At 42.8% G+C, this 24947-nt stretch overlaps 2 protein-coding genes across 6 annotated transcripts in view; both read right to left on the minus strand.

Annotated features, from left to right (window-relative positions):
• Positions 1-61: 61 nt before the first annotated feature.
• On the minus strand, positions 62-3225 carry LOC110495969 (ATP synthase-coupling factor 6, mitochondrial). The gene is made up of 4 exons (XM_021571539.2): positions 3069-3225; positions 2425-2595; positions 900-1027; positions 62-197 (listed from the first exon to the last, which is right to left on the minus strand). Exons 2-4 carry the CDS (start codon positions 2592-2594, stop codon positions 169-171), a joined length of 327 nt encoding a protein of 108 aa, XP_021427214.1. The 5' UTR covers position 2595; positions 3069-3225; the 3' UTR covers positions 62-168.
• Positions 3226-16354: 13129 nt separating this feature from the next.
• The window catches only part of LOC110495970 (amyloid-beta A4 protein), a 42191-nt gene continuing 33598 nt past the window's right edge, over positions 16355-24947 (minus strand). For 4 of the 5 annotated variants that reach the window (XM_036952477.1, XM_036952476.1, XM_036952474.1 and 1 more), the window contains 4 exons: positions 21961-22191; positions 19871-20016; positions 19061-19207; positions 16355-18426 (listed from right to left, as the gene is read on the minus strand). In XM_036952477.1, the coding sequence (XP_036808372.1) occupies positions 18325-18426; positions 19061-19207; positions 19871-20016; positions 21961-22191 (626 nt within the window). In that variant the 3' untranslated portion in view covers positions 16355-18324. The remainder of the gene's footprint in view (positions 18427-19060; positions 19208-19870; positions 20017-21960; positions 22192-24947) is intronic. The other variant, XM_036952475.1, reaches the window with a different exon arrangement.

Here is a 24947-nt window from a genome sequence, read left to right on the forward strand (position 1 = left end):
GACTAGTGTAAAGTCATATGTTATAATTTAAAATCAGTAAATGATCAAAAATGCAAGCATGTAAGGTTGAACATGATTTAGCATAAGAAAACAATGTTCTCACATTTATTAAATAGTACATTATAGTGGTGACATGTAGGACAGAGACAACGTCATCATGGCCAGTGTTCACTTGGCCACTTCCTGCAGCTGGGGCTCTGGAGAAGAGAAAAGGGAGATTGTGAGTAATGTTGGGTCGTATTCATTAGTGCATATCGTAGTAACACTTGGCAAAATGAAAAAAAAAAAGCATTTAATGTTCTGTGTATATATATATATATATATATGTTTTTCGTTTGGTGCCTAATGAATCATTTAAACCACCTGTGTCAAACTCATTCCCATGGAGGGACGACTGGCTGGGTTTTCCCTCCTCCCTTGTACTTGATGAATTAAGGTCACTAATTAGCAAAGAACTCCCCTTACTGGTTGTCTAGGTCTTAATTGAAAGGAGAAAAAAAAAAAAACAGACACTAGGCCCACCATGGAATGACTGACACCCCTGATTTACGCATAGAATGATTAAGCTATGTAGGGTGAGATGGTGGTATTACAATTTAGTCTGACTGAGCTACCAATAAATGTTACTACTGCTGGGCAACATGGATAAAATCCATCTCACAATAACGAGAAATCAAACAATACGTTAAAATGAATTTACACCCCAGTTACTTTTTATAGTACCCGTTAAACTACATTAAATGTCATAGCTATCTATTGTCCCCTTAGCAATTTCCCATATTTCAAAAATCACATCTCTACTGTAGGCAACTTATCATTATTATTGATATCAGTAAAATGTCTGAACATTTTCAGTTTATCGTCCCAGCTCTATACTGCAGTGCATGGCTTTGACGAACCTGTAAATTTGAAGTCAGGGAATTTGGTGAGGTCACCGGTCCCATATAACCTCTGTAGTTTGGTGATCTCCTCTGAGACACCCTTTTCGTAAGAGGGGCCTGCATCAACAATCCCACCTGCTGCAGCCCTGGAGGAAAGAGAAAGATGAGGAATTAACCTTAAATACTGTAGCATAGAATACACTACTCTGTTGAGGGCTGACCCCATTTAGTCAAGCAATATTTATTTAGTAGAGTAGAGTAGTAGCATAAAAAAATACACACACACAGTTGAAGTCAGAAGTTTACATACAGCTTAGCCAAATACATTTAAACTCCGTTTTCACAATTCCTGACATTTAATCATAGTAAAAATTATCTGTCTTAGGTCAGTTAGGACCCTCACTTCATTGTAGGAATGTGAATTGTCAAAATAATAGTAGAGTGATTCATTTCAGCTTTGATTTCTTTCATCACTGGGTCAGAAGTTTACATACACTCAATTAGTATTTGGTAGCATTGCCTTTAAATGGTTTAACTTGGGTCAAACATTTTGGGTAGCCTTCCACATGCTTCCCACGATAAGTTGGGTGAATTTTTGCCCATTCCTCCTGACAGAGCTGGTGTAACTGAGTCAGGTTTGTTGGCTTCCTTGCTTGCACATGCCTTTTCAGTTCTGCCCATACATTTTCTATGTGATTGAGGTAAGGGCTTTGATGGCTACTCCAATACCTTGACTTTGTTGTCCTTAAGCCATTTTGCCACAACTTTGGAAGGATGCTTGGGGTCATTGTCCATTTGGAAGACCCATTTGCTACCAAGCTTTAACTTCCTGACTGATGTTGCTTCAATATAGCCACAAAAATGTCCTGCTTCATGATGCCATCTATTTTTGAAGTGCAAAAAGATGCGGCCTAATCAAACAGTGTGATTAAAGCGTCAGACAAGCTCAATGAATACAGTTGATTTGACTAAAACACAGAACAGACTAATCTTGGACGACCAAGATAAAATAAAAAATGGGGGGGGGGGCAGCCCTACTGTTGCAGTGGGTGAGCTCAAGAAACCACATAACTAGTCAGCCCTATAATTATAATACCCTATAATGAGTCACATGTATACCCTATAAAAACACACTGTCAGCATCCTATGCGTTTCATGAATCTTGCCATCTAGACATATAGGGCCGGGTTCAGAAGGGGCACAACATTGTGGAACGTTCAGATAGAAATATATTATGTAAAATAAACCATACTCTGACCTGTACTGATTACTCAAAAATCAAGTCTGCCAGGTCTGTTCCTGACATTTCTATTTGCAACGTCCCACAACGTTCACCTACTGAACATACGGCCCAGCCTTCTGCAAATAGCTCTGCAGCGCGAAAAGGACGTGCAGACTCCCTGCCACCATCTCTGTCATGACATCACGGGTCATCCCACTTAAGCTTAGCTAACTTTTAGCCTACCAACATGAAGAAACATGTCAATTTGAGTAGGCCAGCAGTGACAGTAGGACAAATAGTGCGGTTATGTATTGCACTCACTTGCTCTTGGTGCTGTAGTCGCGGATCTTATCTAGGAATAGTTTCTGGATAGGGTCCAAGTCCTTGGCCCGGTTGAAGAGAACAGCAGACAGGCCGATATTCCTGCGCAGTGTCAATGACACGGCGGAGCGGAACAGCGAGGACAGACGGAATAGTTTATGAAGCGCCATACTGTCAAACAGAGAGAGAGAGAGAGAGAGAGAGACAAATGACAACAGTTAACTTTGACAGTAACGCCACCAAACTAGTTAAACTGAACATGGAACGTTATATTACCAGCGGAAGCTAAACAGTGCATGTACAGTAGCTAGCTGAAGTTAACGGTTCCTAGCTAGCTACTGTAGATAGCTGACGGCGTAAACGTGGCTGTGGAAAACCCAACCCTGTGCATATCTTCCATACATGCATCCGAAGCAACAACAAAAAAGACATGACACTAGCTAACTTACAGTATTTGGTGAAGTTACAGTATTAGTCGACCCTTGGTAACGTTCCCTAGCTAGCTTAGCACTCGCGTTATCATGTGCCTCTTACCAGCTAGCTATGACTTGTATTAGCATGAAGATGACGAACATGTAAGATTTGTCGTTAATACAATGAAAACGATTAGAATGCGTTTAACTCTGCTGAAAAACACCACTCACCTTGAATTTGACACTCGTTCACAGAGTGATTACTTCCAATGTGATACGCCGCTTTGCATTGTGGGTATTTTTTCAATCGGTCATGTTCGCGAACATCAACATGCGTCCTGGCTGCGCATCTCGACAGCGACGTTCTTTTCAGCACTACACATTTTTTATCATGGCAATGTGCACAGCTTTCATACCACTGACATAATAATTATGCTTTATTTGATACCTTATTTGGTATTTTATTTCTGAAATTAAATTAAAACTAGTCAATGCCTTGAAGGTGCATGTCTTTGCCCCTGTGGCAAAGCAACAACTGTCCCACAAAAAAAACCATGCTGGATTTACACAACTGATTTAGTCTTTCCCTCAACTTCTTTGTACAATCCTCTAAATCCGTTTTGTTTTTCTTTAGGCTATTGAAATTTGGATGTGCAGTAATCTACTGATTGTATTAATCTCATTAATCTGATTTTAGTTGTATATGATCTCCTACTGAAATAGAAATACATAATTGTAATACTATAATTCATATTATAATACTATAAATACTATAATTTCTTTATTTTTTTTTTTTATTTCACCTTTATTTAACCAGGTAGGCCAGTTGAGAACAAGTTCTCATTTACAACTGTGACCTGGCCGAGATAAAGCAAAGCAGTGCGACAAAAACAACAACACAGTGTTACACATAAACAAATGTAAAGTCAATAACACAATAGAAAAATCTATGTACAGTGTGTGCAAATGTAGTAAGATTAGGGAGGTAAGGCAATAAATAGGCCATAGAGGCAAAATAATTACAATGTAGCATTAACACTGGAGTGATAGATGTGCAGATGATGATGTGCAAGTAGAGACACAGGTGCAAAAGAGCAAAATATATATATATAATAATATGGGGATGAGGTAGTCGGGTGTGCTATTTACAGATGGGCTGTGTACAGGTACAGTGTTCAGTAAGCTGCTCTGACAGCTGATGCTTAAAGTTAGAAAGGGAGATGAAAGTCTCCAGCTTCAGTGATTTTTGCAATTTGTTCCAGTATTGGCAGCAGAGAACTGGAAGGAAAGGCAGCCAAAGGAGGTGTTGGCTTTGGGGATAACCAGTGAAATATACCTGCTGGAGCACGTGCTACGAGTGGGCGTTGCTATGGTGACCAGTGAGCTGAGATAAGGCGGGTCTTTACCTAGCAAAGACTTATAGATACCTGGAGCCAGCGGGTTTGGCAACGAATATGTAGCGAGGGCCAGCCAACGAGAGCATACAGGTCGCAGTGGTGGGTAATATATGGGGCTTTGGTGACAAAACGGATGGCACTGTTATAGACTACATCCAATTTGCTGAGTAGAGTGTTGGAGGCTATTTTGTAAATGACATCGCCGAAGTCAAGGATCAGTAGGATAGTCAATTTTACAAGGGTATGTTTGGCAGCATGAGTGAAGGAGGCTTTGTTGCGAAATAGGAAGCCAATTCTAGATTTAATTTTGGATTGGAGATGCTTAATGTGAGTCTGGAAGGAGAGTTTACAGTCTAACCAGACACCTAGGTTATTGTAGTTGTCCACATATTCTAAGTCAGAACCTGGCATTGAAGCTTGTTTGGAGGTTTGTTAACACAGTGTCCAAAGAAGGGCCAGATGTGTACAGAATGGTGTCGTCTGCGTAGACTGTCTTTTATCAATAGCGGTTATGATATCATTTAGGACCTTGAGCGTGGCTGAGGTGCACCCATGACCAGCTTGGAAACTAGATTGCATAGTGGAGAAGGTACGGTGGGATTCAAAATGGTCGGTGATCTGTTTGTTAACTTGGCTTTTGAAGATTTTAGAAAGGCAGGGCAGGGTGGATATAGGTCTATAACAGTTTGGGTCTAGAGTGTCTCCCCCTTTGAAGAGGGGGATGATAAATCATGTGGTGTTGATCAAAGGAAAATGAAACAGGACAAAAACATACATATCTTTCAATTACATACCTTCCTACCCTTTCAGAAAAAGAGGTACATAATTGTAGCCTAGTCTAGGCCTACTTAAATAGTAGTACAAACTAGAGGGCTGCATTCCCACGGGATACCTGCGGGACCCGACAGAGATCATTGCGGTGCAGTCTGCATTTTTCATGCAGCGGGTGGGAGTGGGCAGTCAGAGACTACTTAGGGAGAATGTCAATGACTTAGCAGTGTAGTGCCAGGACAACAATCTCTCCAACAATCTCCTTCAACGTCAGTTTGACCAATGAGCTGATAGTAGGCTATAGGAGAAAGAGGGGACAACACGCCCTCATCCACATCGACAGGGCTGTTGTGGAGCGAGTTAAGAGCTTCAAGCGTACACGTCACTAAGGACTTAACACGTTCCACACACACACACACACAGAGTCATGAACAGGGCATGGCAGCGCCTCTTTCACCCCAGAAAGCTGAATAGATTTGGCATGGGCCCTCAGATCCTCAAAAAATTCTACAGCTGCACAATCAAGAGCATCTTGACTGGTTTTATCACCACTTGGTATGGCAATTGCACCACCCTTGATCGCAAAGCGATAGAAAGGGTGGTGAGGACAGCCCAGTACATCACTGGCACCGAGCTCCCGGCCATCCAGGACCTCGGTAATAATGAGACTTGAAATTGAGCTTAGGTGCATCCTGTTTCCATTCTACAACTTGATTGGAGTCCACCTGTGGTAAATTCAATTGATTGGACATGATTTGGAAACGCACACACATGACCATATAAGGTCCCACAGTTGACAGTGCATGTCAGAGATAAAACCAAGTCATGAGGTCGAAGGAATTGTCCGTAGAGATCCAAGACAGGATTGTGTCGAGGCACAGATCTGGGGAAGGACACCAAAAAATATCTCTAGCATTGAAGGTCCCCAAGAACATAGTGGCCTCCATCATTCTTAAATGGAAGAAGTTTGGAACCATCAAGTCTCTTCCTAGAGCTGGCCGTCTGGCCAAACTGAGCAATCGGGGGAGAAGGGCCTTGGTCAGGGATGTGACCAAGAACCCGATGGTCACTCTGAAGGAGCTTCAGAGTCCCTCTATAGAGCTGGGAGAATCTTCCAGAAGGACAACCATATCTGCAGCACTCCACTAATCAGGCCTTTATGGTAGAGTGGCCAGACAGAAGCCACTCCTCAGTAAAAGGCACATGACAGCCCGTTTAGAGTTTGCAAAAAGGCACCGAAAGACTCTCAGACCATGAGAAACACAATTCTCTAGTCTGATGAAACCAAGATTGAACTCTGGGCCTGAATGCCAAGCGTCACTTCTGGAGGAAACCTGGCACTATCTCATGGTGGTGGCAGAATCATGCTGTGGGGATGTTTTTCAACGGCAGGAACTGGTAGACTAGTCAGGATCGAGGGAATGATGAACAGAGCAAAGTACAGAGAGATCCTTAATGAAAACTTGCTCCAGAGCGCTTAGGACCTCAGACTGGGGCGAAGGTTTACCTTCCAACAGGACAACGACACTAAGCACACAGCCAATACAACGCAGGAGTGGTTTCGGGAAAAGTCTCTGAATGTCCCAGTGTGGCCCAGCCAGAGCTCGGACTTTAACCCGATCGAACAATCTCTGGAGAGACCTGAAAATAGCTGTGCAGCGACTCTCCCCATCCTGGTGGGAACAAGGCTGTAATCGCTGCCAAAGCTGCTTCAACAAAGTACTGAGTAAAAGTTCTGAATACTTATGTAAATGTGATATTTCAGCATTTTATTTTTAATAACATTTTTTTAGCAAATGTTTTTGCTTTGTCATTATGGGGTATTGTGTGTAGATTGTTGAGGATTTACAATAAGGCTGTAGCATAACAAAATGTGGAAATAGTCAAGGGGTCTGGATACTTTCCGAAGGTACGGTATTGTATTGTGTTAGTTGCTATTACATTTTTTAAATTATGTTTAAACTCGTAAGCAAGCATTTCACTGTGAAGTCTGCCCCACTTGTATTCGGCGCATATGATAAACATTTGATAAAAATAAAATAAAATGTCCCGTAGATTATTTGTAAACGGTCGTCTTTCTGATTTGTATGCGTAGGGGATCTGCATGGTCAATTCAACGTCTGCAGAGGCCGTACAGCATTTAGTGTGATGGGGCCTCCGCGGAAGTCAGAGCATTCATACCTCTTGCGCTTCCAAGAGCTGTTTTGAAGGAATTTGGCAAGGAAGTGAGTTTGTGTTTATATAGGACCTCCTGCCCCCACCTACCGTCAACCTATAATGTAAATGCGAATCTATACAGAGGCCTCCGCATTGTTAAAACATTTGGGAAGCGCATAACGATGCGGTAAGGATCGAGAAGTCAGAGCATTCATACTTCTGGCGCTTCGGGGAGCTATCATAGGCATATCAAAGACAACACCTTACCTCGTCTGAGATGTTGGAGTCCGTTTCCAGGTGCTTGACACAGGAGCTCAGCCAAGATAGCATGAAGTTAAAAAAAAACTTCACCTTTGTCCCACCTTCATCTTCATCCCAAATATCCCCATTGCACCCCAGCAAAATTTGCCTACATTTAGGCTATTGTTAATACTGTATGTGTATTTAACACTATGTTGTGGTAAAAATCGGAGTGTAATACTTGTATGGATGTCAAGCCTTGAATGGGTGTCATGTCAATGTCATCAATTAACTGCATTACCATACAGTTAAAAACTAATTTAACTACCACTACCGATTTCTGTATGCAAACTATGCTACCAGTTTATATGAAATGGAGTTAGCATTTAGCAGTCACTTTTTTTAACCTGAAAAGGGACAACTTGTAAATGTTATGCAGCGAAAACAGCCGAAAACAGCAGACTATATCCAAATCGGATTTTTCTAACCATAATGTGGGCCTGTTACAATACATCAATCATTAGGATTTGTCAAATATCCACTTTGTTAGATCAGATTTATTGAATGTGTCCCAATCTATCCCCGACGGTCTGCATTCCATTGACCTCTTCACCGCACCTATCCTCATTACCCCCGATCTATTTTTTGTAAAAAAAAAATGTATTAGGGGATAGATCCGCTTTAATAATGCAGATAGATTGTGCCTTCCATCTAATTGTCTGCATTATTTCCAGTCCCTCCAATGTTTGTTGTTGTAAATATACAGAACCAGTCAAAAGTTTGGACACACCCACTCATTCCAAGGTTTTTGTTTGTTTGTACTATTTTCTACATTGGAGAATAATAGTGAAGACATAAACTATGAAATAACACATATAGAATCATGTAGTAACCAAAACAGTGTTAAACAAATCAAAATATATTTTATATTTGAGATTCTTCAAAGTAGCCACCCTTTGCCTTGATGACAGCTTTGCACACTCTTGGCATTCTCTCAACCTGCTTCACTTGGAATGCTTTTCCAGCTGTCTTGAAAGAATTCCCGAATATGCTGAGCATTTGTTGGCTGCTTTTTCTAATTGCTATATATTTGTCAACTGTGCTCTGATGTTTCACAAACGTTTAGAACATTTGTATTATCATAGATTGTACATATTGTAAATTAAAGATAACAATTTTTGCTAAGAGTATTATTATATTATTAATCAATTGACTATAACTTTTTAAATCACCCAGCAGTGCTATTTGCAGAGTAAGCACCAGATAAATGTTGCAATTCTTCAGACATTCCTGAACTTGTGACCAAAAACAAACTACATATGGACAGTACCAAAACAAATGATCGAATGTCTCGTTGCAGCAAGATCTGCAGAGCTGGGATGGTTGTATCACCCATCTATATAGCATTCTATTGGTTGCAATAATGTTGTATAATAATTGAAATTGAAAAGCTCTATGTTTTGAATCCGGCTTCGTTTTGTGTATCAGTTCCATGTATCATGAATCGGTACATCAAACATTTCTTCCCAACTATTTTGCAATCTATGTAGCACAGCTGTCATTTTTTGGGGTCCTTAAATTAAACTGATATACTTTTTTATTTATCACAATTTTCTTTAGCCAATTTTGGTCTTTAATGCAAGTCCCGACAGACAAGTTCCTTACTTTCTCCCCCTTCCACTTGCCTCTTCCATTTTTGCTGTAATGCTGCAATTAGTTGGTTGTAATTTTGAGTAGAGCAGACATTTCTATATATTTCCCCGATCTCTTTCCAGGAGTTCAAACTCATTTTCGTGTCTTCGAAATCCCAACAAGGTTTCATAAAGATGTTTTTTATTTGTGAACTTGTTCTGATAGCCTTTCATCAAAGTACTCCATGTTTGTTGTCAAGGAAGTGAGTTTGTGTTTATACAGGATATACCGCCCCCACCTACCGTCAACCAATCATGTCAATGTTGAGCTATACGCAGCTATGCGGAGCCCTCCTCATTGTTACAAAATTGGTGTGGCATAAGCCGATGCGGTACAAAGCTTGATTTGGTGTTGCGTCACACCCTCCATACGGAGCCTCTGGGTTGCATTGCCAGAGCAAGCATAAATTGGCTTTACCTCTCCTCTCCTAGTTGGCTTTACCTCAGTCCTCTACTGTTTTTAATGTACATATGTGATATTTATTACCCCCACCCAAGAGCAAGACAAGTGGCCAAGCTCGCAGCAGATCTCGGTTATTGGGCCTCTATTATTGGGCCTTTGCCCATGCTGGAAAAAAGCTACAGAGTAGCATAACAGAGATTGAGAACTGGGCCAATATGTGGTGGCTCAAGCTCAACCCCTTGAAGACCCAGTGCCTACTCTTCTCCAGAAACCCCAAAAGATCCAAGCAAGTGCGCCTTAAACTGTATATACAGGCACTCCAGACGACCCCAAAAGTTAAGTTCCTTGGGGTCACATTTCAAGAAAACATGTCCGGGAGTGCCCACATAGAATGCCTGGAGAAGGATGGAAGGAAGCGAATGAACCACCTGAGGGTACTCTGCAGAAGAAAAGGAGGAGCAACACCCGGAACAGTCATCAGAGACTACCAGAGATTAGAGGTTGACCGATTATAGGGCAAATTTCAAGTTTTCTTAACAATCAGTAATCAGCATTTTTGGACGCCGATTACATTGCAATCCACGAAGAGACTGCATAGCAGGCTGACCACCTGTTAGGCGAGTGCAGCAAGGAGCCAAGGTAAGTTGCTAGCTAGCATTAAACTTATCTTATAAAAAAATAAATCTTAACATAATCACTAGTTAACTACACATGGTTGATGATATTACTAGTTTAACTATCTTGTCCTGCGTTGCATATAATCAATGTGATGCCTGTTAATTTATCATCGAATCACAGCCTACTTCGCCAAACGAGTGATGATTTAACAAAAGCGCATTCGCATCAAGGTATATGGAGCGGTTCGGGCCGCCTGGCTCATTGCAAACTGTGTGAAGACCATTTCTTCCTAACAAAGACCGTAATGAATTTGCCAGAATTTTACATAATTATGACATACCATTGAAGGTTGTGCAATGTAGCAGCAATATTTAGACTTAGGGTTACCACCCGTTCTATAAAATACGGAACGGTTCCGTATTTCACTGAAAGAATAAACGTTTTGTTTTCAAAATGATAGTTTCCGGATTTGACCATATTACTGACCTAAGGCTCATATTTCTGTGTGTTTATTATATAATAATTAAGTCTATGATTTGATATCTGAAAGAGCAGTCTGACTGAGCGGTGGTAGATAGCAGCAGGTTCGTATGCATTCATTCAAACAGCACTTTCTTGTTTTTGCCAGCAGCTCTTCGCCATGCTTGAAGCACAGCGCTGTTTATGACTTCAAGCCTATCAACTCCTGAGATTAGGCTGGCAATACTTTAGTTCCTATAAGAACATCCAATAGTCAAAGGTATATGAAATACAAATAGTATAGAGAGAAATATTCCTATAATTCCTATAATAACTACATCTTGTCACGCCCTAACCGTAGATTGCTTTGTATGTTTCTATTTTTCGTTTGGTCAGGGTGTGATGTGGGTGGGTATTCTACGTTGTATGTCTAGGTGTTGTGTTTCTATGTTTAGGCCTGGTATGGTTCCCAATCAGAGGCAGCTGGTTATCGTTGTCTCTGATTGAGAACCATACTTAGGCAGCCTGTTTCCCACTATGGGTGTGGGTAGTTGTTTTCTGTCCACCTACAAATATTGTTACAGAACTACCCACCAAAAAAGGACCAATCAGCGTGGTAACCAGGAGCAGCGTGGAATGGACTCATGGACATGGGAGGAAATTCTGGATGGGAAGGGTTCTTACACATGGGAGGAGATCCTGGCTGGTGAAGGCAGCCAGGAGAGCGGAGGCAGCAGGTAAAGGGAGCCAGCGCTTTGAGGGAACACGGCTGGCAAGGAAGCCCGAGAGGCAGCCCCAAAAATGTCTTGGGGCGGGGGCACACGGGGAGTGTGGGTAAGTCAAGTAGGAGACCTGAGCCAACTCCCCGTGCTTACCGTGGCGAGAGGTTGACCGGGCAGGCACCGTGTTATGACGTGAGGCGCACGATGTCCCCAGTGCGCAGGCATAGCCCGGTGCGCTACATCGCAGCTCCTCATATCGGCCGGGCTAGAGTGGGCATTGAGCCAGGAGTAATGTAGCCGGCTCAGCGCATCTGGTCTCCAGTGCGTCTCCTCGGCCCGGGTTATATGGCACCAGCCCTACGCACAGTGTCCCCGGTTCGCCAGCACAGCCCAGTGTGGTCTGTTCCACCCCGCCGCACTTGCCGGGCTAGAGGGAGTATCCAGCCAGGACAGGTTGTGCAGGCTCGGTGCTCAAGACCTCCAATGCGCCTCCACGGTCCGATCCATCTGGTGCCTCCTCCACGCACCAGGCCTCCTGTGGCAGCCCCACGCACCAGGCTGTCTCTCCGTCTCCTCCCTCCAGGTGCTCCCGCCTGTCCAGCGCTTCCAGAGTCACCCTCCTGTCCGGAGCTGCCAGAGCCGCCCGTCAGTCAGGAGCTGCCAGAGCCGCCCGTCAGTCAGAAGCTGCCAGAGCCGCCCTTCATTCCGGCGCTGCCAGAGTCTCCCGTCTATTCGGGGTCCGCTGAAAGGGTCCCCAGTCCGGGGTCGGCGGCGAGGGTCGCCGTTCCAAAGGTGCCACCTAAGTGGGCCCAGACTAAGGTGGAGCGCAGACAGATGCCCACCCAGACCCTCCCCTATGGGTTTAGGTTTTGCGGCCGGAGTCCGCACCCTTGGGAGGGTTACTGTCACGCCCTAACCGTAGATTGCTTTGTATGTTTCTATTTTCCGTTTGGTCAGGGTGTGATGTGGGTGGGTATTCTACGTTGTATGTCTAGGTGTTGTGTTTCTATGTTTAGGCCTAGTATGGTTCCCGAATCAGAGGCAGCTGGTTATCGTTGTCTCTGATTGAGAACCATAATTAGGCAGCCTGTTTTCCCACTATGAGTAGTTGTTTTCTGTCTTTGTGTGTCTGCACCAGACAGAACTGTTTCGTTTGTTTCCGCTTTGTTGTTTTTTTTGTTCTAGTGTTCAGTTTCTTTATTAAATTTACCATGAACACGTACCATGCTGCACCTTGGTCCTCTTCACCTTCTTCCACCTACGAATATCGTTAAACATCCTAAAACTTAACTGGGAATATGGAAGACTCATGTTAAAAGGAAGCACCAGCTTTCAAATGTTCTCATGTTCTGAGCAAAGAACTTAAACGTTAGCTTTTTTACATGACACATATTGCACTTTTACTTTTGTCTCCAACACTGTTTTTGCATTATTTAAACCAAATTGAACATGTTTCATTATTTATTTGGGACAAAATGGATTTTATTTATGTATTATATAAAGTTAAAATAAGTGTTCATTCAGTATAGTTGTTATTGTCATTATTACAAATATATAAAAATCATCCAATTAATCGGTATAGTTTTTTTTTTGGTCCTCCAATAATTGGTATCGGCATTGAAAAATCATAATCGGTCGACCTCTACCAGGGATACACCCGGCTGCTCTTTGAGAATGCTACACCAGCCTGGTGTATCGTGGGCAGGTCTCATGTCAGAAAACGTCAGACCATTCAAAACCTTGACATCGAGATGGCAGACACAAACACACACTAAATACATTAACTTTCAGGATTGAGAACAGTAGAGGAGAGAATGGCTGTTCTGCGGCGCAGGTTTACCCTCAGGTCAGTGGACATTCTCTGAAACCCATCATTCGGAGGAACAAGCTGTCCCGCCCAGATTTGTATCCAGCATTGAGCATATCACTTTTAAACCACTTTAAAAACATTTTTAGAGTGGATATACCTGATGGATTTTATTGTGATTTTATACACTTTTATTCCTGCTGATAGAGTTGAAGTCAGAAGTTTACATACACCTTAGCCAAATACATTTAAACTCAGTTTTCACAATTCCTGACATTTAATCATAGTAAAAATTCCCTGTCTTAGGTCAGTCAGCATCACCACTTTATTTTAATGTGACATTTCAGAATAATAGTAGTGAGTGATTTATTTCAGCTTTTATTTCTTTCATCACATTCCCAGTGGGTCAGAAGTTGACATACACTCAATTAGTATTTGGTAGAATTGCCTTTAAATTGTTTATCTTGGGTCAAATGTTTCGGGTAGCTTTCCACAAGCTTTCCACAATACATTTTGTGAATTTTGGCCCATTCCTCCTGACAGAGCTGGTGTAACTGAGTTGGGTTTGTAGGCCTCCTTGCTTGCACACGCTTTTTCAGTTCTGCCCACACATTTTCAGTAGGATTGAGATCAGGGCTTTGTGATGGCCACTCTAATACCTTGACTTTATTGTCCTTAAGCAATTTTGCCACAACTTTGGAAGTATGCTTGGGGTCCATTTGGAAGACCCATTTGCGACCAAGCTTTAACTGATGCTGAGATGTTGCTTCAATATATATAGGTCTTGGCTAATTTCTTTTGATTTTCACATGATGTCAAGCAAAGAGGCACTGAATTTGAAGGTAGGAAATACATCCACAGATACACCTCCAATTTACTCATGTGATGTCAATTCGCCTATCAGAAGCTTCTAAAGCCATGACAATTTTCTGGAATTTTCCAAGCTGTTTAAAGGCACAGTCAACTTAGTGTATGTAAACTTCTGACCCACTGGAATTGTGATTCAGTGAATTATAAGTGAAATAATCTGCCTGTAAACAATTGTTGGAAAAATGACTTGTGTCATGCACAAAGTAGATGTCCTAACTGACTTGCCAAAACTGTAGTTTGTTAACAAGACATTTGTGGAGTGGTTGAAAAACAAGTTTTAATGACTCCAACAAAATGTATGTAAACTTTCAACTTCAACTGTAACTATTTATTCAGCACTTTTGAAATGTACAGCGACAGAATTGAGAACATGGGCCGTTCTTACAGTATTCTCCCTGTACATCAAGTCAGAACCGTAAGATAAATAAAGGGGGCATAGAAGCAGACAATACATTTCTCTAAAACATGCTATAGGCTACATGTGCAGAACAGTAGGCTAAGTTATGAGGGGGAAAGGGACCAAATTATTAGGGTGAGGCACAATGGCTACTAACAGCTTACTACACAACATACACTTAGTATCACTTTCTTAGCTACAGTATACATATCTCCCTGGCATATTACATCATTTATGCAGCAGCATACCATACATTTTTGGACTCAACTTGTTGTGCTGTGCAAACTTTGTCATCAATGTCTGGCATTCTCTGAATTTATGGTGCTTTCAAGACAACTGGGAATGACAAGGTCGAATCATGACATCAGTGATCTTCAGGTCGGAGCTCTAGAAAGAGGCCAGAGTTCCCCACTTGGAATTCCGAGTTGTTTGACCAAGTTGGAGCTTGTTTTTTTCAGAGTTCCCAGTTGAATTGAACTGACTGAAGTCTGAGATCACCCAGTTCTGAAGTTTCTAGTTGTTTGAACATGGCAGAAGTCGTACTGGATTGACAGCAATGCCATTGGAACAATCTTATCTGTGGCCAATGACCTTGGCATGATTTTTGAGCTCTCTCTGTAGATTTTGCTGTGATGTACTGTATAGTCCCCATGAGTGACAGAACACTGAGACAATCACAGCACAACTAGAGAACATTACCAACCCCTATACTCCGTATTTTCCACTGGCTGCCCCACCACCACAGAAAGCACTGAGCTAGGCTGAAACACCTGCATTTTGGAGCTGCCTTACTCAAGAATGCAAAAAACGAAACTATTAACTAAATTATAATTTTTTTTGCAAACTGATATGTGACACATTATTTTGGCATTAATACATGCAAAACAGGCACAACATTTCTTTTTAACTTTAGCTAAACAGTTGGTGCTCTTCCCCACCTGCCCTGAATGATTGGTCACCACTGGGTATAATATTTGTTTATCTGTAACTTTCTCACTCATCATTATACACGATTCATTCAGGACTGTCCGTAATTATGGTATTTTGCAGTACATAGGGTGCTTATATACCTTAAAGGAGCCAATAGTGTACCATAGGTATAAAATTGTACTTTTAGAAAATGTACACTTTTGCCTTTTTAGGGTACCACCAGTGATAAAGCCATTTTTAAGTGGCAAAAATGTACCTCTTCTCTATATCAAGTCCCTCACGTGTACACGCCTCTTTGCTATACCAATTTTGACACCAACGGAGCAAATTCAGGGAGAAGCCCAGTGCAGGACTCAAACCTGGGCACTGCAATTGTCAAGCTAATACCCTAACCATTACAACCAAGAGGTCTGTACCTCTTGACAAGGTCGCTCAGTGTTGCGTTATGGTCGCTACAATATTACATTAGTTCTTTGTTGTCACATGCTCTTATGTCAGCCTTTATAAAGACTTCAGAACTGGCACCAGCCATGCTCAAACGTTAATATAACAATACACCACTTGAATGGATGTGTTGTACCAGTTTAAGGTTGGTGAAAAACAAATGACTGAAAGCTACACCCCCACTAAATCCACACGTCCACCCTGGGAAGCAGAAATGTACCTTCACATGTGTACCTCTGAAGGTACATTGCGTATATTGATATTTTGTACCCCAGGGAACAATACTGTACCCTAACCGTGTGTGTAAACAGTGCCTGCCGACATTTGGACTGCAGTGACCAGAATGAATTGAATGTTTAGTGTGTGTGAATGTGAATCCACACACATGGGAAATTAAGGTGTGGTCTTTGTGGAACCACTTATTTCACTTAACAACACTTATTTTTTCTCCTTTGGTAGAAAACAAAATCTAGATCAGGGAATCATTTGGTCCTGTGCTTAAAAGGAGGTAGTGCATAATTCATAAGAACACACACTACAATTCTAATGAGCTTTGACGGCAGTGAAAATATCCCCAGCCCCCAAGACTTAGGAGCCATGACTCAGTGAGAGCTGTATGTAGATTCAAAACTTTATTTATGGAATACAGTGTAGAAAGCATTTTTCCAGTCAAAGCAAATGGCTTGCACAATTACACACAGTGGAAATAAAGCCACAGAGAAATAAAAAGAAAGAAACCCTGCTCTCTCTAATTCCATACGTCCTTATTCTGGCTATGGTGAGGTAACGCATCCTCTGAAAACCTAAGCAAAGGACTGACCCACCTGCAGCAGTGTGTGATGCACACAGCTCTACACACCACAACACTGTATTACCTCTAGTACCGTGTCGCAAAATGGCACCCTATTCCCGGCCGATATTTTGGCACTACTCCTCACTGAAACTGTAGTCCATCCAATTACTGATGGCCCTGCTACCCCCTAAAAGTTGCCTTGTAGGCCATGGTAGAGGTCGTCGTATGTCTGGCTCTAGACAAGTGCTTGAGAGAGACGGGTAGCATGCCTGAAGTATGGGAAAGACGGGAGGAGGGTGGTTGGAAATTCATTTTACAGACTGCCTGTCTGACTATCCATCTGGAACAGCTAGTAATTCCCTCTACCTCTTCCTCAATCCATCCGTCTCTCAACTCTTTCACATGCACACCCCCCAAGGCACTGATCCTGCTCTGTTTATAGTCTCAGCAGAGAGAGAAAGAGAGAAAGACGAGCCGAAGGAAGAAAGGAACAGATTGGGAAGAGTAAGTAAGCCCAAAATGGTATTGGATTGTTCTTGTATATCACAAACAATGTACAGAGAAGAACGTTGTTTATTTCTGCGGAAAACATAGAACCGGAACAAGAACACTAACTAGACTGGAGAACACACACAGAATCCTCCACCCCCCCTCCCTCCATTCTCCCCTTCCCTCGGCTGGAACCGGCCTTCCTGCCACATCTTTTTATTTGTTTTAAACACACGACAACACGGAATCAAAAAAATAAACACAAAATGAAATAGGGCTGCAAAACGCAATAGGATGCCAACGCAATAAACTAAAGATAATAATCATAAATCTAATAATAATAATATACAAATACGGATCTAGCCAGCCCCCCGCAGTTTTAGGAACATAGCATGGTTGAAATAAAAAAAGGAAGAAACTTCCAAATCCAAAAATCACAGATCTCTCTTACAGTGTATTTAACAAGATATCCAAGCAGAGAGAGCCCATTCACCGAGATTCATATATATTTTTTTTATCCAACGTCATTTAAGTCACGTGATCACGAGAAAGATACTAAATGTACAATCCTGCTAGAATGATAATCTCTATGTGAGAATCTCTCTGGAGACGCAGAAAGATCTTTTTTTTTTTTTTCAATAATAACCCCGTCGTAATTTGTCATCATGCACTAAATAGGAACAGCTACTTTATTACATTACACACCATTTTAAAAAAAAGACGTTTTTTTCTCTTTACATAGGATTTTTTTTCTTTATAATTTTCATTCATTTTTTGAAAAACAAAACCGGAAACGATAGAATAACTAAAATAAAGAGCTCATTCAGAGTACATCATCATCATTATTATCATTTTAGCCTTGTGTGACCTAACACAGCACAGCTGTCGTATGAAGCACAGAGAAGGAAAGCGGGAGGGAGGAAGGATAGGCTTCATTGACACATAGACCTCACCTATTCCCCAGTGTATAGAGAGAATGTAGTAGTGTAGGGTTGGGGACAGTGTGGCTGGCACTACAGCCAGAGAATGCCCCCTTAAATAACTGGTCTGGAGTCAGATCTCCCTACTCAAGTCCATTCCTCAACACATTCCAAGTCAAACTAAAAACTGACTCTGGACCAGTGTTGAAGGGGACCGTCTCCATCTACACCAGGAGTGATAGTGGTGCCTGGTTCCAACCCGCACTGCTTGAGGGTAGGATAGGGTTGGTTTGGAGTGGGGATAGTGTTAAGGGCGTAGGGGAGTGGAGGGTTAGAGGGGTTGGGTAGCGGTCAAAGGGGTGAGGGGGTTTGTCATTCCTCAGTTCTGCATCTGCTCAAAAAACTTGTAGGTGGGGTTCTCATAGCCGTTCTGCTGCATCTTAGACAGGTGGCGCTCCTCAGGGGTGACTGCTGCATCCACCTGCAGAACACAGAGAGGGCAAAGTGTCTACGGGTGTTTGTTTTTTCAGTTCAATTAAGGACTTAGACAACCAGGTGAGGGGAGTTCCTTACTAATTAATGACCGAAAACCCGCAGACAGTTGTCCCTCCGTGGAATGAGTTTGACACATGTCATACACTATTGCCGTTTTTTTGTTGTTGTTGTTAAACGAGTGGGAGCGGTTCCCACTCCTTACATATTTACTGATGCAGTAGGATGGATTCGTACCCATGCTGACACGGTACATGTGCACTGTTTACCTTCTTCACAGACTTTGGATTCAAGTCTCAAACAAACTCATTAACAACAGAAATAGAGACAGGAAACACTGAGCCAAAGTCAAAAACAGTACACGCATGCATGCATAGCATATATTTTACTATCCTTGTGGAGTCCAAAAATGTATTTCCATTTAAAAATCCTTTTGTCCTAATCTCAAACCTTACCCGACCTCCTAACCCTAGCCTTTTTTTTTCTCGTGGGAGAATTTCCCTTGTTTCACTATCCTTGTGGGGACATTTAGGAGATTTCCGGTACCCACTAGGATTAGTAATACAAGTCCACACACACACACACACACACACACACACACACACATCTCCTCTACTCCTCACCTCGACGACTCCGTGGTGGATGGACGTGTACTGCTTCTTCCTCAGCATCACCAGGGTGATGACGATGACGGTCGCTATGACGACGCCTCCCACCATCAGCCCGATGATGGCGCCCTTGTTAGAGCCGACATCCTCGGCGAAGAACACCTAGAGAGAGGAGAGAAACAGAGAGAGAGAAAAAGAGAGAGACTGTAAATCACACTGCACAACCAATCACAAATACTGACAGGATTTATGGAGACAGATCTGGGGTCAGGAGTTCAAGGCATTAAGGTGAAATGAAGTTGGAGTAGGAATAATTTGGGGTTTGGATGGAATACAAAAGACATGATTAAGGTTCAGAGTTACATTATTGAGGGATTTTAGAGGTAAACTTAAAGTTATGCTATGCAAGATGATTGTTACATAATTTTTGTTCCTTATTTAATGAGGACAATTATAAATGTATAAGAGATTTAATTGGGCACAAAACTCGTTTTTGGAAGTGTGAATGTGTGTGTGTCGCGTTTTCAATTTCAGACAGTGTTCATCTGAGGACAATTATAAATTAGCACTGGTGTGAAACTAACATCCTGGCATCGAAGACGCCAGTTACCAACCCTGGTCGTCTCGGCAGGCCTTGGTTACCATGCCAATGGTCAGCCAATTCATATGGATAGACATATGGATATACCCATATGGGCATGGATAAGTCTGGGATAACTCCATGATGCTTGTATCTGTGGCCATTTATGAAAAGAGTGCAAATATACAAAATGGAGTGGTGTGTGTGTACCGGCTTTGGTGGTATGTGTGTGTGTGTATAGATACCAGTTTCTGGTGGTGCACCTCGAATCCGGTGCTGTGCCTCTCCTCTGCCTCCATCCTGAGCTCAGGGATCTCCTCTGGCTTCAGACCAGACACTGGTCGTGTTGGAAAGCCTCTATCAGGAAAAGGGCGGGCATCCACAGGTTCAACTAGGGAGAGAGCGAAAGTGAAAAGGTAGGATGAGTATTTTCTTAATATAGTTTCACTTTGACCCTGACAGATGTCTACAATCAGTTATGGATCCTGTACACACACACACACATACATATATATACATATATATATATATATATATATATACATATATATATATATATATATATATATATATATATATATATATATATATATATATATATATATATATATATATATATATATATATACTGCTCAAAAAAATAAAGGGAACACTAAAATAACACATCCTAGATCTGAATGAATGACATATTCTTATTAAATACTTTTTTCTTTACATAGTTGAATGTGCTGACAACAAAATCACACAAAAATTATCAATGGAAATCAAATTTATCAACCCATGGAGGTCTGGATTTGGAGTCACACTCAAAATTAAAGTGGAAAACCACACTACAGGCTGATCCAACTTTGATGTAATGTCCTTAAAACAAGTCAAAATGAGGCTCTGTAGTGTGTGTGGCCTCCACGTGCCTGTATGACCTCCCTACAACGCCTGGGCATTCTCCTGATGAGGTGGTGAATGGTCTCCTGAGGGATCTCCTCCCAGACCTGGACAAAAGCATCCGCCAACTCCTGGACAGTCTGTGGTGCAACATGGCGTTGGTGGGTGTAGCGAGACATGATGTCCCAGATGTGCTCAATTGGATTCAGGTCTGGGGAATAGGCGGGCTAGTCCATAGCATCAATGCCTTCCTATTGCAGGAACTGCTGACACACTCCAGCTACATGAGGTCTAGCATTGTCTTGCATTAGGAGAAACCCAGGGCCAACTGCACCAGCATATGGTCTCACAAGGGGTCTGGGGATCTCATCTCGGTATCTAATGGCAATCAGGCTACCTCTGGCGAGCACATGGAGGGCTGTGCGGCCCCCCAAAGAAATGCCACCCCACACCATGACTGACCCACTGCCAAACCGATCATGCTGGAGGATGTTGCAGGCAGCAGAACGTTCTCCACGGCGTCTCCAGACGTCACGTCTGTCACATGTGCTCAGTGTGAACCTGCTTTCATCTGTGAAGAGCACAGGGCACCAGTGGCTAATTTGCCAATCTTGGTGTTCTCTGGCAAATGCCAAACATCCTGCACGGTGTTGGGCTGTAAGCATAACCCCCACCTGTGGACGTCGGGCCCTCATATCACCCTTATGGAGTCTGTTTCTGACCGCTTGAGCAGACACATGCACATTTGTGGCCTGCTGGAGGTCATTTTGCAGGGCTCTGGCAGTGCTCCTCCTGCTCCTCCTTGCACAAAGGCGGAGGTAGCGGTCCTGCTGCTGGGTTGTTGCCCTCCTACGGCCTCCTCCACATCTCCTGATGTACTGGCCTATCTCCTGGTAGCGCCTCCATGCTCTGGACACTACGCTGACAGACACAGCAAACCTTCTTACCACAGCTCGCATTGATGTGCCATCCTGGATGAGCTGCACTACCTGAGCCACTTGTGTGGGTTGTAGACTCCGTCTCATGCTACCACTAGAGTGAAAGCACCGTCAGCATTCAAAAGTGACCAAAACATCAGCCGGGAAGCATAGGAACTGAGAAGTGGTCTGGTCACCACCTGCAGAACCACTCCTTTATTGGGGGTGTCTTGCTAATTGCCTATAGTTTCCACCTGTTGTCTATTCCATTTGCACAACAGCATGTGAAATGTTGCTTCCTAAGTGGACAGTTTGATTTCACAGAAGTGTGATTGACTTGGAGTTACATTGTGTTGTTTAAGCGTTACCTTTATTTTTTGAGCAGTGTATATACATATATATAACATGATTCTATGTATAATACACCTACCCTGGTTCTGTCGGTTCCCACCCTGATTCTGGGCGTATACCCTGGTAGTCTGTACTATACCTGCCCTGATTCTGGGTGTATTGATCATAGCTTTAGGCACACCTACCCTGGTTATCTGTGTTGACCTGGTTGAAGCTCTCAGGGTGGATGAAGCCCAGTCCGTCCAGGCCCATGTCCAGGTCCAGGTCTTCTTCCTGGGGCAGCAGGTCCAGGGTAGTCCTGGTGCTGTCTGGAAGACTGTCGGGCATCAGGGCGTCATTTCCGTAGCTCACCCGCACGTCACTCTGCAGGTTGGACAGCTGCTGGGCCATATCTGCCTGCTCCTTCTGCAACAACTCTGGAGAGGGAAGGAGAGAGGGAGGGGAAGAGGAGAGGGAGGAAAAGGAAGAGAATAAGGTGGGAGAAAGAAGAAAATAGAAAAAGGGGAAGAGGGTGAAAGACAGCAGCAGAGAGAGAAGAATAGAAAGGGGAGGATGGAAGGTGTAAGAAACAAGGAAAACCAGGGTAGAGAGGAAAAAGAGAAAACACTGTTGCAGTAGAGTGGTAAATGACTGTGTAACTGAACAATTACAATAATTTATTAGTACATACAAAGACAACAATAAAATAGGATCACCATTTCCTATATAAAGTGCATACGGAAAGTATTCAGACCCCTTGACAATTTTCCATGATTTGTTACGTTATAGCCTCAGGGACTATGGTGGTCTGCTTGAAACATTTAGGAATTACAGACTCAGTCGGGGAGAGGTTGAAAATGTCAGTGAAGACACTTGCAAGTTGGTCCGCGCATGCTTTGAGTACACGTCCTGGTAATCCATCTGGCTCCGCGGCTTTGTGAATGTTGACCTGTTTAAAGGTTTTATTCACATCGGCTCCGAGAGCGTTATCACAGAGTCATCCAGAACAGCTGGTGCGCTCAAAAATGCTTCAGTGTTGCTTGCCTCGAAGTGAGCATAAAAAAGGCATTTAGCTTGTCTGTTAGGCTTGTGTCACTGGGCAGCTCGCGTCTGGGTTTCCCTTTGTAGTCCGTAATAGTTTTCAAGCCCTGCCACATTCGATGAGCGTCAGAGCCGGTGTAGAAGGATTCAATCTTAATCCTGTATTGACACTTTGCTTGTTTGATGGTTCGTCTGAGGGCATAGAGTGATTTCTTATATGCGTCCAGATTAGTGTCCCACCCCTTGAAAGCAGCAGCTTTAGCCTTTAGCTCGATTCAGATGTTGCCTGTAATCCATGGCTTCTGGTTTGGATATGTACGTACAGTCATTGTGGGGATGACGTCATCGATGCACTTATTGATGAAGCCGATGACTGAGGTGGTATACTCCTCACTGCCATTGGATGAATCCAGGGAACATATTCTAGTCTGTGCTAGCAAAACAGTCCGCTCCATCTGACCACTTCCGTATTGAGCAAGTCACTGGTACTCCTGCTTTAGTTTTTGCTTGTAAGCAGGAATCAAGAGGATAGAATTATGGTTGGTTTTGCCAAATGGAGTGCAGGGAAGAGCTTTGTATGCATCTGTGTGTGTGGAGTAAAGGTGTTCTAGAGTTGTTTTCCTCTGGTTGTGACATGCTGGTAAAAAATGTGGTAAAACTGATTAAAGTTTGCCTGCATTAAAGTCCCTGGCCACTAGGAGCGACGCTTTTGGGTGAGCATTTTCTTGTTTGCTTATGGCCTTTTAGAGTTGGTTGAGTGCGCGCTTAGTGCCAGCATAGGTCTTTGGTGGTAAATAGACGGCTACGAATAATAGATGATAACTCTTGGTAGATAGTGTGGTCTACAGCTTATCATAAGGTACTCTACCTTAGGCAAGCAATACCTCTAGACTTCTTTAATATTGGACATCGCGCACCAGCTGTTATTGACAAAAGACACCCCTCGTCTTACCAGACGTAGCTTCTCTGTCATAGACTGTTCTCTCTGCTACCGCACGGCAAACGGTACAGGAGCACCAAGTCCAGCTACAAAAAGCTTCTACCCCCAAGCCATAAGACTCCTGAACAGCTAATCAAATGTTTACCCGGACTATTTGCATTGTCCCCCCCCCATCCCCATTATTACGCTGCTGGTAATCTCTGTTTTACTATCCATGCATAGTCACTTTACCTCTACCTACATGTACATATTACCTTAATTACATTGACTAACCTGTGCCCCTGCACATTGACTCTGTACCGGTACCCCCTCTATATAACATCTCGCTATTTTATTGTTGCTCCTTAATTATTAATTATTTTTCTATTTGTCTTATTAATATTTTTTGCTTCCGTTTATTTTTTAAATTGCATTGTTGGTTAAGGGCTTGTAAGTAAACATTTCACTGTAAGGTCTACACCTGCTCTATTCGGTGCATGTGACAAATAACATTTGATTTGAAGACAACGCAGCAGTGGCTTTGAGACAAGTCTCTGAATGTCCTTGAGTGGGCCAGCCAGAGCACGGACTTGAACCCGATCAAACATCTCTGGAGAGACCTGAAAGATAGCTGTGCAGTGACACTCCCAACCTGACAGAGCTTGAGAGGATCTGCAAAGAAGATTGGAAGAAACTCCCAAAATCCAGGTGTGCAAAGCTTGTAGCGTCATACCAAGGAAGACTGTAAAGGCTGTAATCGCTGCCAAAGGTGCTTCAACAAAGTACTGAGTAAAGGGTCTGATTACTTATGAAATTGTGATATAATTTTTTTATTTTATACATATGTATAAAACCTGTTTTTGCTTTGTCATTATGGGGTATTGTGTGTAGATTGATGGGGGGCTGTAACCTAACAGAATGTGGAAAAAGTCAAGGGCTCAGAATACTTTCAGAATGCTCTGTAGGTACCTTATGGGCCCTGGTCAAATGCAGTGCACTATATAGGGAATATGGTACCACTTTAAGTCTTCCTCAGGCACTTCACTTGAAACACAATGTCACGCTCTGTTCTCATTTATTTTAATGAAAGGAGAAAAGGAAACCAATGTCTGTGTTGCTGGGAGGCGGTGCGTGTGTGCGAGCAGAGGGCAGGGGAGCAGCCTGAGAGGAGGGGAAACTAGACAGAGTCTGAGACTGACTCAGACACAGATGGTTCAGTGACGCACACAACTC

This window comes from Oncorhynchus mykiss, chromosome 18 (assembly GCF_013265735.2).
Source record: "Oncorhynchus mykiss isolate Arlee chromosome 18, USDA_OmykA_1.1, whole genome shotgun sequence".
NCBI classification, from domain to species: Eukaryota; Metazoa; Chordata; class Actinopteri; order Salmoniformes; family Salmonidae; genus Oncorhynchus; species Oncorhynchus mykiss.